General features: G+C 45.0%; 1 protein-coding gene and 1 non-coding gene across 3 annotated transcripts in view; one reads left to right on the top strand and one right to left on the bottom strand.

Moving 5' to 3' along the window:
- PPP1R13B (protein phosphatase 1 regulatory subunit 13B) overlaps window positions 1-22,489 on the bottom strand; it is a 77,992-nt gene that overhangs the window by 37,278 nt on the left and 18,225 nt on the right. Inside the window, exons 1-2 of one of the 2 annotated variants that reach the window (XM_054715699.1) lie at window positions 6,978-7,061; window positions 4,658-4,805 (exon numbers count right to left, since the gene is read on the bottom strand). In XM_054715699.1, coding sequence (XP_054571674.1) covers window positions 4,658-4,805 — 148 coding nt within the window. In that variant the 5' untranslated portion in view covers window positions 6,978-7,061. Of the gene's footprint in view, window positions 1-4,657; window positions 4,806-6,977; window positions 7,062-22,489 lie in introns of those variants that run through there. The other variant, XM_054715698.1, reaches the window with a different exon arrangement.
- Window positions 3,671-3,777, top strand: LOC114228806 (U6 spliceosomal RNA). The gene has a single exon (XR_003614927.2). It is a non-coding gene; the product is annotated as a U6 spliceosomal RNA (small nuclear RNA).

Below are 22,489 nucleotides of genomic sequence, written 5' to 3'. Positions count from 1 at the left end.
TGAGTTCGTATGTTGAAGTCCTAACCCCGAGCCTCAGAACCTGACCTCATTTGGAGAGAAGACCTTTAAGGAGGTAATAAGTTAGTGAAGCCATTAAGGTGGCCCTACTCAAATATGACTGGTGTCCTTATAGGAGGAGATCAGGACAGAGACACGGAGAAGGTGGCCATTGACAAGCCAGGGAGAGAGGCCTCAGGAGAAACCAAGCTCGCTGACACCTTGCTCTTAGACCTCTGGCCTCCGGAATCGAGAAAACAAGTTCCCTTGGGTAAGCCACCCAGGCTGTGGTACCGTGTCATGGCAATCCTGGCAAACGAACACACGGGCCCACAGAGAACTATTTTCTTCCCAAAGGCATTGGCAATCACACTGGATGACATTTATGACATAATGATCACACTGGCATGCCCTGAGTCACAGATGCAATGATTTCTACTCGGGGGTTCTCTGAAGCCCAACTTACTTTAAAGGTTCCTCTAGGGTCAGGAGATTGAGAAAGGCTGTTGGTTCTAGAGCTTCCCCTTCCATTGCATCTCATCTACTTGGACGTATCTCCTCAAGACCCCGCTTTGCTGCTCCACTTCACTCAGGGACCCCGGTGTTTGCGAAGGGCCTGTTACGAGCACCAGGCAGGAAACTGTGGATACCACGGTGAAGGGACAACTTCCCACCTCCTGGAATTTTAGCCTAATGAGCTATGAAAGCCACTTAGTCATGTTTTAATAAATCCGATGGCAGCACTGGCCCAGGGGAGGGGCATTCACCACCTCCAAGATTCAAGGAAGGGATGAGAGGCAAAGAGTAGAGCTTAGCCAAGCAAAGTAGGGTGAGTGCCAGGATTCTTCTAGACAACGGGAGGAGATGTAGAACAGCCATGGCAAATACAGCACGCGGTGACCCTCTGCACTCTGCGGTGACCGTCCTCATTCGTGATGAGATAAAGTCACGGGTTATGATTTCAAATGGACTTTAGGGACCAGGCCAATATCCCTGATGAACTCAGATGCAAAAATCCTCAACAAAATATTAGCAATCTGAATTCAACAATACATTAAAAAGGTTACACATCATGACCAAGTGGGATTTATTCCAGGGATGCAAGGTTGGTTCCCACATAAATAAAATGAAGGATAAAAATCATATGATCACATCAACAGATGCCAAAAAAAAAAAAAAAAATTGACAAAATTTAACATCCATTTACAATAAAAACTATAAGCAAAATGGGATTAGAGGGAACACACCTCAACATAATAAAGGGCACACATGACATACCCACAGGTAACATACTCAATGCTGAAAACCTGAAAGCGTTCTCTCTAAGATCAGGAACAAGACAAGGATGCCCAATCTCACCACTTTTATTCAATACAGCCACGCAATCAGATAAGAAATAAAAGGCATCCAAAGTGGAAAGGAAGAAGTAAAACTATCATTGTTTGTAGATGACATGATAAATATATATAGAATACCCTAAAGATTCCACCAAAAAACTATTAGAAATAATAAAATAATTTAGTAAAGTTGTGAGTCTCGGGCGTTCAAGGATACAAAATTAATACTCAGAAATTGGTTACATTTTTATACATTAATAATGAAATCAGAAAGAATTTTTTAAAAAATCCCATTTACAATTGCACCAAAACAATAAAATACCGAGGAATAAATCTAACCAAGGAGGTAAAGTAGCTATACCCTGGAAACTACAGTATATTAACGAAAGAAACTGAAGAAGACACAAATAAATGGAAAGTTGTATCATGCTCATGGACTAGAAAAAATAATATCATTAAAATGTCCATATGAGCCAAGGCAATCTACAGAGTCAATGTAATCCCTGCCAAAATACCAATGGCATTTTTCACATAACTAGAACAAATAATCCTAACATTTATATGGAGCCACAAAAGACCCCAAATAGCCAAAGAATACTGAGAAAGAACAAAGTTGGAGGTATCAAGCTACCTTTTATTAAACCACACTACAAGGTTATAATAATCAAAACAGCATGATACTGCACAAAAACAGACAAACAGATCAACGGAACAGAACAGAGAGCTCAGAAGCAGACCCATGCTTATATGGTCCATTCCTCTATGGTAAAGGAAGCACTGGAGTAAAGTACAGACAGTCTCCTCATTAAATGGTGCTGGGAAAATAGACAGATAAATGCAAAAAAAAAAAGAGAGAGAAACTACTCCGCTTTCTTAGACCACGTACAAACAAACCCTAAATGGATAAAGACTCCAAACTCCTAGAGGAAGCCACAGGCAATAAACTCTTTGACATCGCTCTTAGCAATGCCTTTTTGGATATGTCTCCTAGGGCAAAGACAACAAAAACAAAGATAAACAAAGAGGACTACAGCAAACTAAAAGAGCTTTTGCACCATGAAGAAACCATCAACAAAACAAAAGGCAGCCTACTAAATGGGAGAAGACATTTACAAAGGATACATCTGATAAGGGTTAATATCCAAAAGAGATAAGAAGTCATACAACTCCAAAGAGCAAACAGTATGATTAAAAAATGGGCACAAGACGTGGGTCGACACGTCTCCAAACAGGACACACAGATGGCCAGACACATTAAAAGATGCTCAATGTCACTCAGTAATCAACAGGGAAGTGCAAATCAAAACTATGATGAGCTATTCCCTCACCTGTCAGAAAGGCTACCGTCAAAGACAACAAACAACAGGCTGACGTGGAGAGAAGGGAACCCTCGTGCACTGTTGGTAGGAATACAAACTTGGTGCAGTCACTATGGAAAACAGTATGGAGGTTCCTCAAAAAATTAACAATAGAACTACCATATGGCCCAGAATTCCACTTCTGGGTATTTACCTGAAGAAATAAAACACACTGATTTGAAAGGATAATGCACCTTTATGTTCACTGCAGCACATTTACAACAGCCAAGATATGGAAGCAACCTAGGTGTGCATCGACAGACAAATGGATAAAGATGATGTGGTATGTGTATACAATAGAATATTACTCAGCAATAAAGAAAGAAAGAAATCCAACCACTTGTGACAATATGGATGTACCTAGAGCCGTGGTCGGCAAACTGCAGCTCGAGAGCCACATGCAGCTCTTTGGCCCCTTGAGTGTGGCTCTTCCACAAAATACCACGGCCTGGGCGAGTCTATTTTGAAGAAGTGGCGTTAGAAGAAGTTTAAAAAATTTGGCTCTCAAAAGAAAGTTCAATCGTTGTACTGTTGATATTTGGCTCTGTTGACTAATGAGTTTGCCGACCACTGACCTAGAGAACATTATGCTAAGTGAATAAGTCAGACAGAGAAAGACAAATACCACATGATTTTACTTATATGTAGAATCTAAAAAACAAAATAAATGAAAAAACAAAACAGAAACAAGCTCAGAGATACAGAAGATAAACTGATGGTTGCCAGATTGGGGGTGGGGACTGAGGGGCTAGGTGAAAAAGGTGAAGGGCATTAAGAAGAACAAATTGCCCATTATAAAATTAGCCACAGCGATGTCAAGTACAGCACAGGGAATAGAGTCAACAACCCTGTAATAACTATGTATGGTGCAGGTGGGTACTAGACTTATGCTGGTCACTTTATAAAGTGTCTTATCACTGTGTCATACACTTAAAACTAATATAATATTGTATGTCAACTATAACAAAAATAAAAAGAGTGCTAACTTCAGCAGCACGTATGCTGAAATTGGAACAATACAGAGAAGATTAGCATGGTCCTTGTGCAAAGATAACATGCTGATTCATGAAGTGTTCAATAATTTTTATTGCATATTTGAAAGTTGCTAAGAGAGTAGATCTTTTTTTTTTTTTTTTAAGAGAGTAGATCTTAAAAGTTCTCATCTCCCCAGAAATATTCCATAACTGTGTATGGTGAAAGATGTTAAGTAGACGTAGGTGGTGACCGTTTTGCAATATATGCAAATACTGTATCATGTTGTACATTTGAAACTAATAATGTTGTCAACTATACCCGAATTTAAAAAATGTGGGGAAAAAAAACAACAACCACGGACGATTTCACTGATTATCTCTAGGTGCCCTTTAAACTATTCCATTTGGATGCTCATCTCATTATCATCCTGAATCAAAATGTCCCAGCTGCTCACACTCCTACTTTCCAACACAGACCACCCAGCGGTCACCTCCTGCGCAGACTGGTAAAGGCTGCCCTCTGCCAGGCTGGTGAGCTAGTCTAGTCTCTACCCTGCTGCCTGCCTTCTCTCAGCAGTCTCAGGAGCACACACATTTCTCTCCTCCATCCTTCGCATTGCTCCCCCGCTTAGAATATCCTGATCTAAATTCAATCCCTCCTCTGAGAGTCCAAATTATTTGGCAGAACTTCCTGTATCCAGCAATCATATTACCTACACTGCCCACTATCGGACAAGATCCTTAACCGTGGTACCAGTATTTACTCGTCTCACTTTCATAAATATTTATGGATGTCTGTAGCAAGGGTCAAGTCACAGAACACCTTTGTATGAACAGCATTTGAGACCCCATCCCCATGTAATACAATACTACTTTTATTTTAATCACCCAATTCCTTGTTACCACAGAAAGCAGAAAACCAGAAACAACACTGTGCATCTGATGAACATCGAGTCTGAGGTCCCTAGCAATCTCAGAGCCTCACACATACCATTTCCCCTCCACACTTCAGCCAAGTGGCAACTGCCTTCTCCGGGTTCCTTGCAAAACTCCACAACATCTCGACATGTTGTTTCTGGTGTTATAGGAACTTCTGTCAAAATCTGTTCATTGTTGCTCAAGAACACGGTTAATATCATCTGTAAGAGAAAAGATTAAGTCAAAGCTACAACTTAGAGTCATTATCATAAAGAGATTAATCTGTAAATTGAAAGCAACTCCCCACCTCCCCACAGCCACTCCACCCATCTCTACACCCCCTCCCACCCCCACCCCACCCTCACCCACCAAAATGCCTACAAGATCAGTTTTTGGAAATACATCAACAGATTCTAAAGTTCATGTAGAAAAATTAAAATGTACAAACAGCAGAAAAGTTCCAAAAGAGCATTAGAAGGCAACTAGCACTGCCAGACATCCTCCAGTGTCAGAACAACACGGCACTAGCAGACGGCGAGTCCAGACACAGGAGATGGTGGGTGATGAAGGCGGCGTTCTCAGTCGCGGAGGGACACGACTACACAATGAATGGCGTACGAGCTACTAAATATCTGCCTGGACTCACCCTGCACATCACAAACCAGCACCAGTTCCTAACTGATCAAACATTTAAATGTAAATCATAAAGATATGAAAGTTCTAGAATAAATGGGGCAAATTCCTTTTTATAACCTTGGAGTACATAAGCCCTTTCCAACCATGACTCAAAAAACAGACACCATTTCGAAAATGATATATCCAAGTAATTAAATATAAGAATCTTTCACAAAGCAAAAAAGACAAACTGGGGGGAAATATTTGCAACTCATATTATAAACAGAATATATAAAGGGCTCCTAAATTATAACAAAAAGACCAAAAATCCAATTTATTTTTAAAAATTGGTTGAGATATTAATGTATCAGAGTAAAGGAAATGCAAGTGCCCTTAAATATAAAAATACATTACAATATATTTGAAAAAATTAAAACTTTCTAGCATTTTTTTATCTTTAAAAAATCCTACCACTTTGCCCTAGTCCCGTGGTCTGCAAACTGCGGCTCTTGAGCCACATGCGGCTCTTTGGCCCTTTGAGTGTGGCTCTTCCACAAAATACCATGGCCTGGGCGAGTCTATTTTGAAGTGGTGTTAGAAGAAGTTTAAGTTTTTTTGTTTTGTTTTTTAATATTTTTTTATTGATTTTAGAGAGGAAGGAAGAGGGATAGAGAGATAGAGACATTAATGATGAGAATCATTGATCGGCTGCCTTCCGAACGCCCCTACTGGGGATCGAGCCCGAAACCCAGGCATGTGCCCTTGGCCGGAATTGAACCTGGGACCCTTCAGTCCGCAGGCCGATGCTCTATCCACTGAGCCAAACCAGCTAGGGCAGAAGAAGTTTAAGTTTAAAAAAATTTTGGCTCTCAAAAGAAATTTCAATCGTTGTACTGTTGATATTTGGCTCTGGTGACAAATGAGTTTGCCGACCACTGCCCTAGCTGGTTTGGCTCCGTGGATAGTGTCAGCCTTCGGACTGAAGGGTTCACAGGTTGGATTCTGGTCAAGGGCATGTCCTTGGTTGCTGGCTCCTTCCAGCCTGGGCCACGTGCAGGAGGCAACCAATAGATGTGTTTCTCTCACATGGATGTTTCTCTCTGTCTTTCCCTCTCTTCCACTCTCTCTAAAAATCAATGGGAAAATATCCTCAGCTAAGAATTAAAAACAAAAAATCCTACCACTTTGATTTAAGATCTGAAGAGATCATGTCGGAAGAGAATTTTTTTTAAAAAAGAACATTACTCTTGAAGTATAATTTAAATAAAAGATTTTCTTTTATCAGACAGCATTATAAACATTTGTTTAATCTTTGATCAAAATAAATAAAATCGGCATTTGTTCCCAAATTCTCATCTTAAAATTCTTTTTTCTTAGAAGAGCCCTAAATTTCTAAGTTTTGCGATTAAACATCTTTCAACGGTCAAATTTTATGTAACCAAAATGGATATAGTTACGAACTGGTCTCCTCACCACCAACCTGCCCACTCCCACCTGCCCCCTTCAGCTCCTGCTCTAACCAGGCGAAGCCGCTCCCTGGCAGAGCTCTCAGCACTAACAGCAGCCCCAGGCCAGGCTGGCTTCTGGAACATCACCATGAACCAGGTGTCTCTTTCGGGGCTTAGATTCTAAGGCTGCTCTGTTCAGAGTCTCTTCCCCCCGAGACTCTTAGCGGGCTTGGACTCCACGGAAGACCGTCTGGGAAGGCCTAGCCTACAGGATATCTGCCAAGTCCCTTCCTCTCAGCCCTCTCGTCCCAGTGCCTTCCCACAGCGAACCTTGACCTTGCTCCCTCAACGCCAGTCACATTCTCTCTGTTTGCCTGTACACTCCTAGTCAACCTTCAAAGCAGCTCATATGCTACCACCTTTGCAAAACCTCCCTTCGCCACCTACTCTCACCAGGGAGGACTCGCGGTCCCTCCTTTGTGATCCGGGAACTCTTCACAGGTATCTTTGTTACATCACAGCTAACACCCCTCCGCCCGTCCACCTGGGAATCTTCCATTTACCACGGCCTCATCAGTACCTAACACGGAGGGGGCACTTTCACGTCTGGTCGTCTCCACGAAAGGCGCACAAACATAACACCTGCGCCATGCCATGGGACTGAGGAAATACTGCAGGAATCGAAGGTACAGCAGCCAGTCTGTGTAATAAACAAGCAGTTTTCCTTCTGTTCTTCTTGGATATTATGAACACATTTCTATCTTATAAGGAATTTAAGTTACTTCTGCTCATTAACCCGTAAGAGAATCATATATCTATATATTTAAAAGCACACACACAAAAAACAAAAAAATGGGGGCCCTGGCCAGTGTGTTCAGTGGTGAGAGCATCAGCCCATGCACCAAAGAATCACAGGTTTGATTCCCGGTCAAGGGCATGTGCCTGGGTTGCAGGTTCAACTCTGGCCCTGGTCAGTGCACGTGAGGGGGGCAACCAATTGATGTGTCCTCTCACATCAATGTTTCTCTCTCTTTCTCTCTCTCTCCGCCCCCCCCTCCCTTCCACTCTCTCTAGAAATCAATGGAAAAAATATCCTCAGGTAGGGTTAACAACAACAAAAAACAACCGAGGGCTCTTGAATATTGAAATAAATGAGTTGGAATCTATAGAATTGGGGATAAAATAGGTAATTCCTGGATCCGGTGCAAACAGGTCCAGACTGAAAGGGCCTAATGCTCTAAGTTTCACCAGAACAGCTGGAGCATATGTTTAGCCTCTTTACACACATTTACTTTTCACTTCTAATGGTAAAGATCTTCCTATGTGATTTCAGAGCCCAGCTCTCCAAGATCTAATGATGTCTTTTCCCAAAACATGCTTTATATATCAAAATTTCAAGTTAGCCCCGAGCCGGTGTGGCTCAGTGGATAGAGCATCAGCCTGTGGACCGAAGGGTCTGGGGTTCAATTCCTATCAAGGGCACATGCCCATGTTGCGGGCTCGATCCCCAGAAGGCAGCATGCAGGAGGCATCTCATCATTGATGTTTCTATCTCCCTGCCTATCCCTTCCTCTCTGAAATCAATAAAAATCTATTTTAAAATATTTCAAGTTAGTAAGATATTCCTAACACTTCCCCGAGTGCTATTCCTACCGCTCCCTACTCACCAGCAGAGCACCGCTCTCCTCAGCCTGCCCACGGGCTGTTCTCCGTGTAGAAGCCAGTGAGCGTTACACCATCATTTGCTTCTGGAAGACGGGGCTCTGGCCAGATCCAGGCCTCACATGCTCACTCCCCACCACAGCACTCAGCAGCCCCTTGAACACTCAGAAAGGCGCGGCCTGCGCTTACTCTGAAAGGCAGAGTTCTTTACGAACTTGCTGTCAGAATGAATGACGCAGGACACTATTCTGGGGCACTTTTCAGCTCGTAAGTTCAACATGACGGGGGAGGGGGAAAGAGGTGGAGTGGCAGAGTTGGGAGGCTGAACACAGATTTTTAAAAGTTAAGGACACCCAGGAAACTTATACAAAGATCACTAAAACGACTTTTTAATTCTACTTTATAGTCTTTAGAAAACGCTGTATTTCCTAATCTTAGCAAAATTCATTTCCCCCAATCTTTATTATTCAACCAAAGCTAATTTCATTATAATCATGACAGATTAAAAAGCTTTCAAGATAATGAAGTTGCATTGACCTGACGGCACATATTTCCCTAAAGCAGCATCTAAAATTAAAGCTGAAAAGGCGTGTGACTGCTACTGTTACTAGAGCGCGATTGCCTTAGCTTACAAACACTGAAGAACCTCCACACAGATGTCAGAGCATCGACTCTAGGAGCACGGTGTTCTGTTCACACTGTAACATCTTAGAAATCACAATGGATCTTACAATTGACAGCATGTCACAACTTAATGAGTCGTGTTTTCTCCTTTCTTAAGAGGACATATAAAATAGAGATGGAACCCAATAGGGTTAAGGATTAAGTGAACAAAAGAAAACAACTACAGGAAAAAAAGTTAATGTTTAACCTTCCTAAAAGATTAATGTGTTGAAAATAAAAGATTTGGTTAAATGCAGTTAGAAAAACACAGATTTATACAATGTGCTGTAACAAGTATTTGATGACAAGATATATATCTTTCCTCAACTATTCCTTGTCCTGCCCCTGCTCCTCCTCCTCCACCACCCCCAATGCCCACCTTTCAGACGTGCTTCCTGACCTCGTTTGCCCATCCCGACACAGTCCACCCGTCCCGACCCAGTCCACCCGTCCCGACCCAGTCCACCCGTCCCGACCCAGTCCACCCGTCCTGACCCAGTCCACCCGTCCTGACCCAGTCCACCCGTCCTGACCCAGTCCACCCGTCCCGACCCAGTCCCTCCGTCCTGACCCAGTCCACCCGTCCCGACCCAGTCCACCCGTCCCGACCCAGTCCACCCGTCCCGACCCAGTCCCTCCATCCCGACCCAGTCCCTCCATCCCGACCCAGTCCACCCATCCCGACCCAGTCCACCCGTCCTGACCCAGTCCATCCATCCTGACCCAGTCCACCCGTCCTGACCCAGTCCATCCATCCTGACCCAGTCCACCCGTCCTGACCCAGTCCATCCATCCTGACCCAGTCCACCCGTCCTGACCCAGTCCACCCGTCCCGACCCAGTCCCTCCATCCCGACCCAGTCCACCCGTCCTGACCCAGTCCACCCGTCCTGACCCAGTCCATCCATCCTGACCCAGTCCACCCATCCTGACCCAGTCCACCCGTCCTGACCCAGTCCATCCATCCTGACCCAGTCCACCCGTCCTGACCCAGTCCACCCATCCCGACCCAGTCCATCCATCCCGACCCAGTCCACCCGTCCTGACCCAGTCCACCCGTCCTGACCCAGTCCCTCCATCCTGACCCAGTCCATCCATCCTGACCCAGTTCACCTGTCCTAACCCAGTCTACCCGTCCTGACCCAGTCCACCGTCCTGACCCAGTCCCTCCATCCTGACCCAGTTCACCTGTCCTAACCCAGTCTACCCGTCCTGACCCAGTCCATCCATCCTGACCCAGTCCCTCCATCCTGACCCAGTCCATCCATCCTGACCCAGTTCACCTGTCCTAACCCAGTCTACCCGTCCTGACCCAGTCCACCCGTCCTGACCCAGTCCCTCCGTCCTGACCCAGTCCACCCGTCCTGACCCAGTCCCTCCATCCTGACCCAGTCCATCCATCCTGACTCAGTTCACCTGTCCTAACCCAGTCCACCCGTCCTGACCCAGTCCATCCATCCTGACTCAGTCTACCCGTCCTGACCCAGTCCACCCGTCCTGACCTAGTCTACCCGTCCTAACCCAGTCTATCCATCCTAACCCAGTCCACCCGTCCTGACCCAGTCTGAGACAGAGTCTCCTTCTGCTCTCCTGTAACAGACAGCGGCTATTTTTAGCACAACATTCTTACACTAAATTATCAGTGGTTCTCATGATTATATCCTCTACTGGAACAGTGTCTGTGACTCACAGGAGTGAGTTGTGACCTCGTCTTGGAATCAACAAAGCATGTCCCAATATGCACATATTTTTATTTTTTTAAAAAAGGCCTGCCCTAGCTGGTTTGGCTCAGTGGATAGAGCGTTGGCCTGCAGACTGAAGGGATTCCGGTCAAGGGCACATGCCCAGGTTGCAGGCTCAATCCCCAGTAGGGGGCGTGCAGGAGGCAGCCAATCATTGACTCTCTGTCATTGATGTTTCTCTCTTTCTCCTCCTCCCTTCCTCTCTGAAATCAATAAAAATATATTTTTTAAAAAAGGGCCTGATAAACCCAGAATGACTGTAATGTCATGAGGGCAGGACACGTGTTCTCTAATTCAGTGCTTGAGTAAGATGCTGCACACATGTGGTGCTCAGAAAAAGAGGGAGACAGGCTAGCAGGCAGACAACTGAGAACTACATCAAGTAACTTAGGAGGTCACCTTATCCTTACTTTCAAGAATGTTTGACTGTGAAAGAAAATCAATTGGAATCAATAACTCATTTCAATAATCTACATAGAACCTTTAAAATGTTTACAAACCTGGCACCGCCGCATGGCTCAGTGATTAAGCACTGACCTATGAACCAGGAGGTCACAGTTCGATTCTGGGTCAGGGCACATGCCCAGGTTGTGGGCTCTATCCCCAGTAGGGGGCTTGCAGGAGGCAGCTGATCCATGATTCTCTCTCATCACTGATGTTTCTATCTCTCTCCTTCTCCCTTCCTCTCTGAGATCAATACAAAAAAGGATGTAGAAACCATTAAAAAAAAAATAGGAACTATCTGCAATACAGACATGCAACAAATCATCCAATGTTTCACAATGCTGTATGTTAATTATACAATGACACAATGTTACATGTCATACATCATATTAATAAAAAAGACAGACAATAACAAGTGTTGATGAGGATGTGGAAAAACAAATTCTTGTATATTGGTGGTGGAAATATAAAATGTTATAGCCATTTTTAAAAACCATTCAGCAGTTTTAAAATGTTAAACATAGATTTACCATTTAACCCAGCAATTTCACTCCTAGTTACCTACCCAAGAGAATAAAACTATCCATTCATACAAAGTCTATGTAAATGTTACTGGCAGCATTATTCATAGTAGCCAAAAGGTGGAACATCCCAAATGTCCATCAACTGATGAATGAATAAAATGTGGTAATCATACGATGGAATGTTATCCAACCATAATAAAAAAGAACAAAGTACTACCACAGGCTACATGATGCTAGGTGAAAGAGACCAGACAAAAAAGGCCACGTGTTATAATGATTCTATTTACATGAAATGTCCCTATTAGGCAAGTCCATAGAGACAGAAGTTAGGGGAGTGACTGCAAAGAGGCCCCAAATTTCTCTTTTGGGGTGACAGAAATGTTCTAAAATTAGATTGTGGGGATGGTTGTACAACTCTGTAAATTTAGTAAAGATCACTGAATTGTTTACTTAAAATGGCTGAATTTTAGGTTTATAAATTATACTCCAATAAAGCTGTTTTTAAAAAGTAAACTTCCAGAAGAGGAAATAAAAGAAACTCTACTGGCATGGCACAAAAAAGCCTGAAATCAGAAACTCAATGAACACACAATATGCAGACAATGTATTACAGAATTGTACACGTGAAACCTACAGAGTTTTATTAATGAATGTTCCCCCCAATAAATTCAATAAAAATTCAAACAAATAAAAAGGAGCCCTGGCAAGTTTTTCTCAGTGGTTTTGGGTTCGATTTCCGGCCAAGGGCACATACTCGGTTGCAGGACCTCCAGCCCCGTAGGGGCCCAGGCAGGAGGCAACCGATAGATGTGTCTCTCTCGCGTTGATGTTCCTCTCTCGCTCGCTCTTCCCTCCCTCATTCCCCTTCTCCCTCCCTTAGACTCTCTCTGGAGACCCATGGGACACCACCTTCGGGTGAAGACTGAAAGGAAAGAGGAGACTCGGCTCTGTCCTTGCTCTGCTGCCGGGAGCCGCTTCCTTGTCCCCCTGTGTCTAACCCTCCCTCTCACCAGGAGCTCAGCAGACCCGGGTCGGGCGCCCTTTGGGACAAGCCCTCGCTCAGGGCCAGCATCAGACCCCTCAGCTCAGCGATCCCCCCCTGCTTCCGCTTTCCAATGGAAAAGGAACGCAGGGGTGACAAACAAGGAGAAATAAGATAATAAACGCTAAAGCAAATTTTAGTGACTTGTCAAACTTACTTGGTAGCTTGTGAGGAAACAGCACATAAAAGCCACAGAAAGGATCAGTTGGGGTGGGAATAGGGGGACATCCAAAGCCCTTCAGCGTTCCTGTGGGCCACCTGCCCCACCTGAGATCAGCGCTAAGCTCCGTCCGGCCTGAACATGCAGCGCTGCCCACCAGCTGAGACTCCGCGACCTGGGCTGTGAGGAAGCCACGCCTGAGCCTGGCCTGGCGCCTCTCCCCACTCCCGACCGCCTCTCATTGCGAACAGCACCCGCCAGAGCCAGGCGCACAAACAGGCCCCCCGGGCGGTCCTCCTACCCACAGCCCACGGCAGTACCGGCACCCTCAGGTCAAGGCTCACAGACCTGGCAGCTCGTTCCCACGGCTCCTCCCCGACCCCCGCCACCTCACCTCCGACTGCGCGGCGGCAAGAGCGCCCTTCGGTGCCCTTCCCTCCCAACCCTCCCGTGGTGCCCCGCTCTCTAAGAGTAAACTCCCAGGTCTCAGGTCCTGGCTACAAGGCCCCACAGGAGCTGCGCCGCAGGTGCACGCCTCTGACCGCACCTCCCTTCACCCCTACCCCACGCACGCGGGCACGTTCACCGGCCTCTGCCGAGACCGCCCTTCCCGCAGCTGCCGAAGGCCCACAGGTCTGCTTCCGCCTCTGCCCAGCGGCACCTCATGGGGAAGCATGCCCTAGCCAATCTGTCCAACGGCACCATTCCACCCTCCCTGTCCTCTCCCTCCCCTCTGTCTTCCCTCTCAGCACTCACCACCACCTCACCTATGGTATGTATGTGTTCACCCCGCCTCCTCCCACCTAACATCCGCTCTCGGAGAGCCTGAGCCTCAGGAGTTCACTGCTGCATCCCTGGAGCCCGGAGCGGGGCCTGGCACACAGCAGGCACCCCCTCAGCTCCCCAGTTAGAGGGCGAGTTCCTTTTCACAACAGGTTGAGACCTGAAGGGTAGGTGGCTGTCTTCTCCTCTTCAAGGTCTCAAGAGCAAAAGATGCCTGACATTGTACCCTCTTGTCCACACCGGAGAGAAGGAGAAAACACCTTAAAATGTGAGTGCCAGCACAGCACCGTCTATCCTGGCTCTCTCCCCGGCTGAGATGGAGGACGACCCGCCGCTCTCCGCAGGGCGCCGTGTTGCTGTTACCCCCGTGGCACCGTCAGCCGCACGTCAGGGCGGCTCCTTGATCTGTGGCCTGTAATTCCTCTGACGACTCAGTACAACCTCTTTTTGCCGAATTCTTTGAAGACCAAGCTGAGGTGAAGAGGGAAGATGGAAAGCAATTCCTTACGTATCTAAGAAATCGTGGGAGTGGACTCTGCCTCCGATGTCTGAGGCCTGAGACAGGTAACGGGGGAGCCGTGTACAAGCTCTAGGCTGCTCCGGATGGAAGGCCAGTTAACCAAGCTCCTGCCAGACCTGAAGACACAGCCTCTGCCAACAAAGAATGTGACCCCGAATGCTTCCTGGGGAGGTTCAGGCGGAGAGCACAGACCGCCCGCAAATCCAGCGAGGGTCCCGTAAGCGATTAGAAAATCAGGCCCGGGAGGAGGGAGACGCCTTGGAAAAGCCTGCCGAGGCGCTAGGTAACAGACCTACAAGGCAAGTCCTCCCATTGTAGTAGATCCCAAATCAGCTGCTTAGAACCTTCATCTTCTCCATTCGACAGAGGCTCTTTCCTTCATTGGAGTGTGGACAATAACCCTATCTTTGCATCATCAAAAAAAATGTTCGCGCAAACATCAGGTGCCGGCAGGCACCTCTGTGATATTTGGCAGGATTCACTCGCGCCCACATGTCATGGACATGCCTGCTAAAGCCTTCCCTCTTTCCACAAGGCGGCGCTGCAGGGTATTGGTTGAGGACCCCCCCCCCCCCCCCCCCCGTACATTTCTGGGGAAAAGAATGACCTCTGAAGAAAAGAGAGGTGCAGGTAAGATCATGGTAAGCTCAGTTCCCATAGCTGGAATCTGTTATTTTGGCAAAGAAGCAGAAGTGGCCCTTGGAGAACAGTGGACTTCGTCTACATGAGCACGTTCTCGTCTGTGAGGACAGAGACAGTTAAATATTTGAGTAGCATCTGCTCAAAGTTAAATGCTCATTAAAACTAGATCCTCAATCTCCACATCAATTCTGTTTATTTCAAGTCGCTGCTTTTATTTTTTAATAATCTAACATCTTAAGATGGGGGGGGGGCATCTGTAATAGTGTCAATAAATAAAAAAGTCCACCATGCAAAATTCCCCTCACCAATCTGAATCAATGAAATCCGACTATACGCTATTCCTGGGAACACACACACACACCCTGGCTTCCCTCCGCCTTACTTACTAACTCCCTTCAGCACCTCACGGCATATGCATTTCCAGGAAACCTGTCTAACCTTGTAGAAATGCAAAATTCATGAAGCTTTCCTTATCGCCTAGATGCGTCCTTACTACTGGGTGTGGAGGTGATATAGTTGATCAGGTTTTACTCTATTCACTGAAACTTAAAGAACCTTCTAGAACAAAAAAAGAGCATTATCAACTCTGACACCCCTGCTCATCAATGTTGGGAATCACCGCCTGGAATGATGGCTGCTTTGCCAACATTGTCCACCTGAACATCATGGAAGCAGAACAAACACTGAGTTTCAAACCGTAGGTTGTGACCTGCCGGTGGGCTATAAAATGAGGTGCTTTAGGACTAGTTTTGTTTTTTAATGGAACAGAAGAGAATAATATAAAACAAGCTCTCTGCGGCCCAGAGGCCCACCTGCGGCCGGGCGCGGAACGCTTGCCTCGTCACTGCAGCGACAAAGCAAGCATTCCGTCAGGCCACTGACGCCCGCTCTCAGCAGCCGCTGCCCACCTCCTCCCGGGACTGGGGCACTCTGGTGGGGATGAGAGGACTGAACGCCGCCATCTTGTGGCTATGGGAGCCTCCATCTTTGTGATGGAGTGAGGATTAATTTGCATATTACCCTTTTATTAGATAGGATAATAAAAGCATAATATGCTAATTAGACTGGACATCCAGAAGACCTTCTGGACAAAGCCAGGGCTGCAAGGACCGAGCCCTTGCATGAATGTTGTGCACTGGGCCTCTAGTTCAGTGATAAAAAGAAATGAGCTATCAAGTAACAGACAGACATGGAAGAAATTTAAGCACATATTGCTAAGTGAAAGAAACCATTCTGAATTCCAACAATATGACATTCTGGGAAGGGCAAACAACGGAGACAAAAAGATCAGTGGTAGCCAGAGGCTAGAGTAGGGGTGTATAAGTGGAGCACAGGGGACTTTCAGACAGTGAAACTACTCTCTATGATGTTAGAATGGTGGATAAATGACATCATACTTATGTCATAACCCACAGAACTATACAACACAAAGAGTGAACCCCCTTGTAAACTATGGACTTTAGTTATTAATAACTAGAGGCTCGGTGCACGAAATTCGTGCACAGGTAGGGTCCCTAGGCCTGGCTGGTAATCATGGCCAATTGGGGCCTTCCGGCTGCCGGCTGGGGCCTCCCTTCCCTGGCAGCCAGCTGCTGGTGGTCAGCGCATGTCATTCCTGGTGGTCAGCGTATGCCATAGCAAGCAATCAAACTCCTGGTCTCCCAGTCAAACTCCCAAGGGGACACTTTGCATATTAGCCTTTTATGTATATAGACTAGAGGCCTGGTGCATGGATTCGTGCACTGGTGGGGGACATGGCCTGCAGGGATTGCCTGCTGTGGGAGCGCAGCTCATCCCGGTCAGCCGAGCGGCACTCCCACTGTGGGAGCACACTGACCACCAGAAGGCAGCTCCTGCGTTGAGCATCTGCCCCCTGGTGGTTCAGTGCACGTCATAGCAACTGGTCGACCAGTCCTTCTGGTCGTTCCGCCATTCAGTCACTGGGCTTTTATATATATATATAGATGTATCAACATTAGCTTATCAACTGCAACAAATGTACCACACTATTTCAAGATGTTAATAATAGGGTAAATGGTCAAGACTCAATTTTTGTATAAACCTAAAACTGCTCTAAAAAATAGTCTATTAATTTAAAGTAAAAATAAAATAGTCCATCACACATGGCAAAAGTTCTCTCCTGAAAGTCTGACTCTGTACAAGGGTGGGCAAAAGTAGGTCTACAGTTATGATACAAATAAATCATATAATAATTAATAATACAAGAATAAACTTTGTTCTGCATACTCACAACTGTGAGCCTATTTTTGCCCATCCTGTTTATCCATGCACAGGGATGTGTGTGTGGCTATGTGTATGACTGAGTCACTCGGTAAAGGTTTCCCCAAGCAGTTTGAAAACTACTGCTCTCAGGGCCTTAAGAAACCCACCAGGACTAACTGAGGAATCATGCTTGGGGGAAGGCACTCCCACCACATTTATCGGTGAACATTATTAGGGACTGTGATGTCTACGTCGCACTTCTCAATTCACACCAACTCTATGAGACAGGTACCACCCTTCGTTTGGCAGATCAGGGCAAGAAGGACAAGTTATATAACTTCTCCAAGTCACTGAGCCATAATAAATGTGAGCCGTATTTGGTCTGACTCAAAGCTATGAGCTGAACCACTACTTCAAACTGTTTCAAAATAAAAAAAGGAAAGATAGCAAAAGTTTCAATAAATACTTTCCTACTTGCAATATACTCCCCATTATTTAATAACCTCTCAACAAATTGTTTTACCTAGTTTTTATGTTGAAACTCTCTGAAATACAACATTAATCATTATACAAGGGCACCAGAACAAAGAATCATGCATTCTTCTAAATAATCAACCACAAAGGTTAGCTCATTAAAACTATATAAATGATCTATAATTAAATTTTCTTGACCTTTAAAAAATTTAACTTAGGTGTACCAATAATTCTCAAAATAAGACTTCCTCTTTCTACATATTTCTTTGTAAAATTCAAGATCACATATTCCTATATGTATTTAAAAAACTTATCTACGCCTAGGTACATACCCAAGAGAACTAAAACATCTACACAAAAACCTGAACACAAATGTTTATAGGGACATTATTCATAATAGCCCAAAAGTGGAAATAACACAAACTGATGGATAATTCATCTATATCTATCTATACAATGATATGTGTTATGTCTACCTATACAATGAAATATTACTTCTCATAAAAAGGAATGAAGTAAATGCTACAACATGAATGAACCCTTAAACCATTATGCTAAGTGAAAGAAGCTAGATACGAAAGGTCACACATTGTGTAAATCCATCTACATGAGATGCTGAGACAAGGCAAACTCATAGAGAAAGAAAGATTAGTTCTTTCCAGAGGCTGAATCATAGACCAATAAAGTTGTTTTATTTTTTTTTTTTTGTGAATCCTCACCCGAAGATATTTCTCCATTGATTTTTAGGGAGAGTAGAGGAGAGAGGGAAAGACAGAGTGAAACATTGATATGGGAGGAGCCTGCAACCAAGACACGTGCCCTTGACCAAAATCGAATCTGGGACCCTTTGGCCTGCAGGCAAACACTCTATCCACTGAGTTAAACTGGCGAGGGCTAAAGTTGTTGTTTTAAAAAAAATCTAGCTATGCTAATTATTCAACCTATATAATCAGTAAAGTATTTTTCCCAATAAAAACAACTTTAAATAAACATATAGTTTCTTCTGGGTATGAACATATAAATAAACATATAGCTTATTTTAAATAAACATATAGTTTCTTCTTTAGTTCTCTTGGGTATGTACCTAGGCGTAGATATGTTTTTAAAACATACATTTTTCTTTCCTCAAGTAATAAACATTTATAGCTGTACAAATCTTGTTTTATTATGTCTATTAATACCCAAAGTTGAGTACTAATACTAATCCTTTTCCCTGCAAGAAACAAGGCTTAAAACAACACAGATAATTAGCAAAATTATGTCCCTGAAAAAACACCTTAATGCAGCAATTTTCAACCTTTTTCATCTCATGGCACACACACTAATTACTAAAATCCTGCGGCACACCAAAAAATATATTTTTGGATTCTGACCCAAAAAAGGGTATCATTTTGATTCACTATTGTGTTGGCCGTTGTCATTTTCTGTTTGACAATCTAAGGGAAAGGAGGTCGGGTATTGCATGTTTTTTTATTTTTGTTTTTAGTAAGAGAACATTTATTTGGGAAATCACAGAGGAGGAAAAAGTAATTTGCAGAAGAAATGGGCTTAGGAAACAAGTTATGGAGGTAAAGGAAGGGCCTTAGGAGCTTGGGAGTGAGGAAGGTCAAGGTGACTGGCCTGGGGGAGGAGGGCGAAGAGGAGGGGAAAGGCTTGGATGTGCTCCAGGGAGGGAGAGCCAGGTATTGCATGTTTTAAAATTTCTGAAGCTCATCAGTTAAAAAATCACTGCCTTCATGTAATCATGTCTATAGATCCACCACAGTAAATACTACTTGTCTGACCCAGAATCAGAATGCAGCCTGGCCAGGTAGCTCAGCTGGTTAGAGCAGCGGTCGCCAACCGGTGGTCTGCGAAGCACTGGTGGTCCGTGAGATCCGGAAGGTTGGCGACCGCTGGGTAGAGTGTCATCACGATACGCCAAGGACAGAGGTTCCATTCCCGGTCAGGGCACATGTAAGAATCAACCAATTAATGCACAGCTAAGTGGAACAACAAAATCCATCTCTCTCTCTCTCTCTCTCTCTGTCTCTCTCTCTCTCTCTCTCGGAAAAAAAAAAAAAAATTAATCATTAAAAAATATATTTTTTTAAATGAGAATGCAATTTATAAAGGAAAAGTCCAATAGAGCCCCTATCTTTTTACAAATGACTCTGTCCTTTTTTTTCCAGATTTGAATCAGCTCTGGAAAACCAGATGCTACTTTGAATTTGCTTATAATGCTCTGAGTTACCATTTCCAAAATGTCTCTCATCTTTAGAAAACTGAGCAAAACTGAAGTGTAGAAAACAAAAAGTCTGAGAGTGCCTGGAGATTACCTGTGCCATTTACAAAGGAACAATACTTAAATAGATGTCCCTTAGGCCCTGTGGAATCTCAATGCAGCCCTAATGACATGAGCCATGATAAGACATACTAGCAAAACAAGACAGACCACCACTGTGACAGCAGACACAGAGCGGATCACGTTCCACCTAATGAGGCGAGTTCGGAGGAAGAAAGTGTTCAGTGTTAGCATTGTTCAATGACAACTGTAAGCAGGATCTAAAAGTCATTATGAAAAAGAAAACTAAACACTAATTTACTAATCTCCCTACAGAACCTATTATAAAAAAGACTTACCTAAGCTCTGTTAGCAACTTTGAAAAGTAAAACCTCAAAGCTTTTAAGTAAGTTTTCACAATAAGTGGCTCGCTCATATTTTATGCTTAGGGAAATTGGTTGTTGGAGGTAAGGTACTTACAGACCTACACATTTTTCTTTTTTTCATATTCTACTAGCACTGACATATTTTAAATGTCTAAAATCGGAATGGAGTTTGTAACAAACCAGAGGCCCGATGCACGAAATTCATGCAAGGTTTGGTCTTCCTTTCTCTGGCTTCGCGGCCCGGCTTTGCGGCCCCACCTCCTGCCCACACCGCCGCCACACCCCCTGTTCCCCAGAGCCCCCCGATTAATTGCCCCCCTGGCCCATGGCCTGGGCCTCCCTCTGTGGGGCAATCGTGGGGCGATGGCGGCCCCCTGCCCCCCACCCAATCGCATCGCACCCACCTTGGCTGGCCAGTGCCAGTGCGTGTCATAGAATGGTCGTCAGGACCGTCTTCTGCTGGTAGGCCATTCGGTTGATTTGCATACTATCCCTCTATTATTATAGATAGGTACTTAGCATCAACGGCCTTTACAACTTATTAACTATAAAAACAGCTATTACTTCAGCGCTCAGTGTGGTGGTGGACAGGCCCTTGTTTACCCACACTGTATCACTGAACTCTCCCAACAGGCCGTGCGTGCTAGGATGATCCTGCGGACAGGCTGAAGGACTGCCCAAGGTCACATGACTAAGAAGTGCCAGAGTGTCTGACCCAAAGGTGTCTGGCTCCAAAGCTTAAATTTCTACTCCAATAGCTCAGGAACAAAACAGTGCTTAAATTCATGATCACTTAAAACAAAAGCAAACAAGCAAAAAAACGACCCAGTTATTCAAGTTCTTCAACCTTATATATGAAACTATAAGAACCATCTTTATCCAAAAGTTTCAGATAGGAACATAAAGTCAAATAATTTTTTATAATGGAAGAACCCATTTTATACATCTAATGTACATGTACCTTTGAAAAGTAAAATATTGTAAGTATGAACATAAAAGAGTAAATTAGAAAAGATTCATTATAAAATTCAAAGATGAATGCACTTAACAGCCGAGACTGACTCAGAGAAAAAAAAGAAATCCTACTAAAGAAAAGCTAAAATGAAAACTATGCCTTCCAACTCTTATGAACTTGACTTTTATTTTTTTTAACCTGGCCTGGGTCCTGAGGTTTGTCTGCTCAGATGCCAGAGAGCCTTTTTATAAAAGCTTGTGTACAATTTGCAAAGCTTCAACACCATTCCTTCTGAAGAGAGAACTACATATTCCATTACTTATTAAAACATTAGCTGCATGCGTTTTCCTATTATTACATGACCATAATTTTTTACCTTTCCAAGTGATAACCTCCACTTTGGAGAATGACTGCATGTGTTTCTGAAAGGAAGAAAGAGCATTTTCTTCGCACCCACTAGACAACCCTACACCAGCTGAGTCTTCACAGCAACCCAGGGACCCCGACTGGGTGGCTTCCAGACTCTCCCTTCCTCTTTGGGACTCACACTTGGGCAAGTTCCCAGGCGTCATGCTTATTTTACATGCCCATCCCTCCTGACACTGCCGACGCAATGCAGGGAGGTACTTGACAAAAAAATGTTCATTCTGCAAGTATTTGCTGAGCGCCTGCTCTGTGCCTGCACCAGAGAGGCAGCCCTGACGAGGCAGGCAGGGCTCTGGCCCTCGTGGAGTTTTGCTTTGATTAGTCTGGGGAGAGGGACAAAGTAAGTAGGGGGAACAAACAGTCTGATGGGTGGTGACGGAGAGAAACAAAGCAGGCAAAGGACATGGGACAGGACACTTTTAACTTTGAATAAGGCGGTTGGAAAAGGCCTGGCTGAAGGAGGGGACAGGGAGCCGGCAGGCAGCTTGAGGGAGGAACACTGAGGCAGAAGGAATGCCTGGTAAGATGCAGAACCGATAGGAGTCAGCTCGGCTGGAGCAGAGATCAAGGGCGGAACAACAGGAGTCCAGAGGTAAACTTCCAATTGGGCTTTTGCTCAGAGGGAGCCGGAAAGCCTTGGGGTTCTAAGCTGGGAAGTGCATGCTTTAGCACAAGGACTCCTGGGCTCACTCTGGCTGCTCTGGGGCGAGCAGGCTGAGGGGAAGGCCAGAAACAGGGAGACTCGAGGGGGCTAGTCCAGGAGAAGCACCCAGGAGGCAGGGAGGCTCCTGGAGGTCGTGCAGAATGGAAGCGGGGCAGGTTGTGGAGGTTCTGACGAGACCGGCTGATGGAGGGCGTGCGGGCTGTGAGACAGAGGCTGTGACGAGAGGAGGCCTGCCAGCCCGCTGCCAGCCCCCCCGCCCCCCCCCCCCAG

The sequence above is a fragment of the Eptesicus fuscus genome, chromosome 5 (assembly GCF_027574615.1).
Source record: "Eptesicus fuscus isolate TK198812 chromosome 5, DD_ASM_mEF_20220401, whole genome shotgun sequence".
NCBI classification, from domain to species: Eukaryota; Metazoa; Chordata; class Mammalia; order Chiroptera; family Vespertilionidae; genus Eptesicus; species Eptesicus fuscus.
Note: the sequence above shows the minus strand (reverse complement) of the source record. Positions and strands in the feature narration are given on the sequence as shown.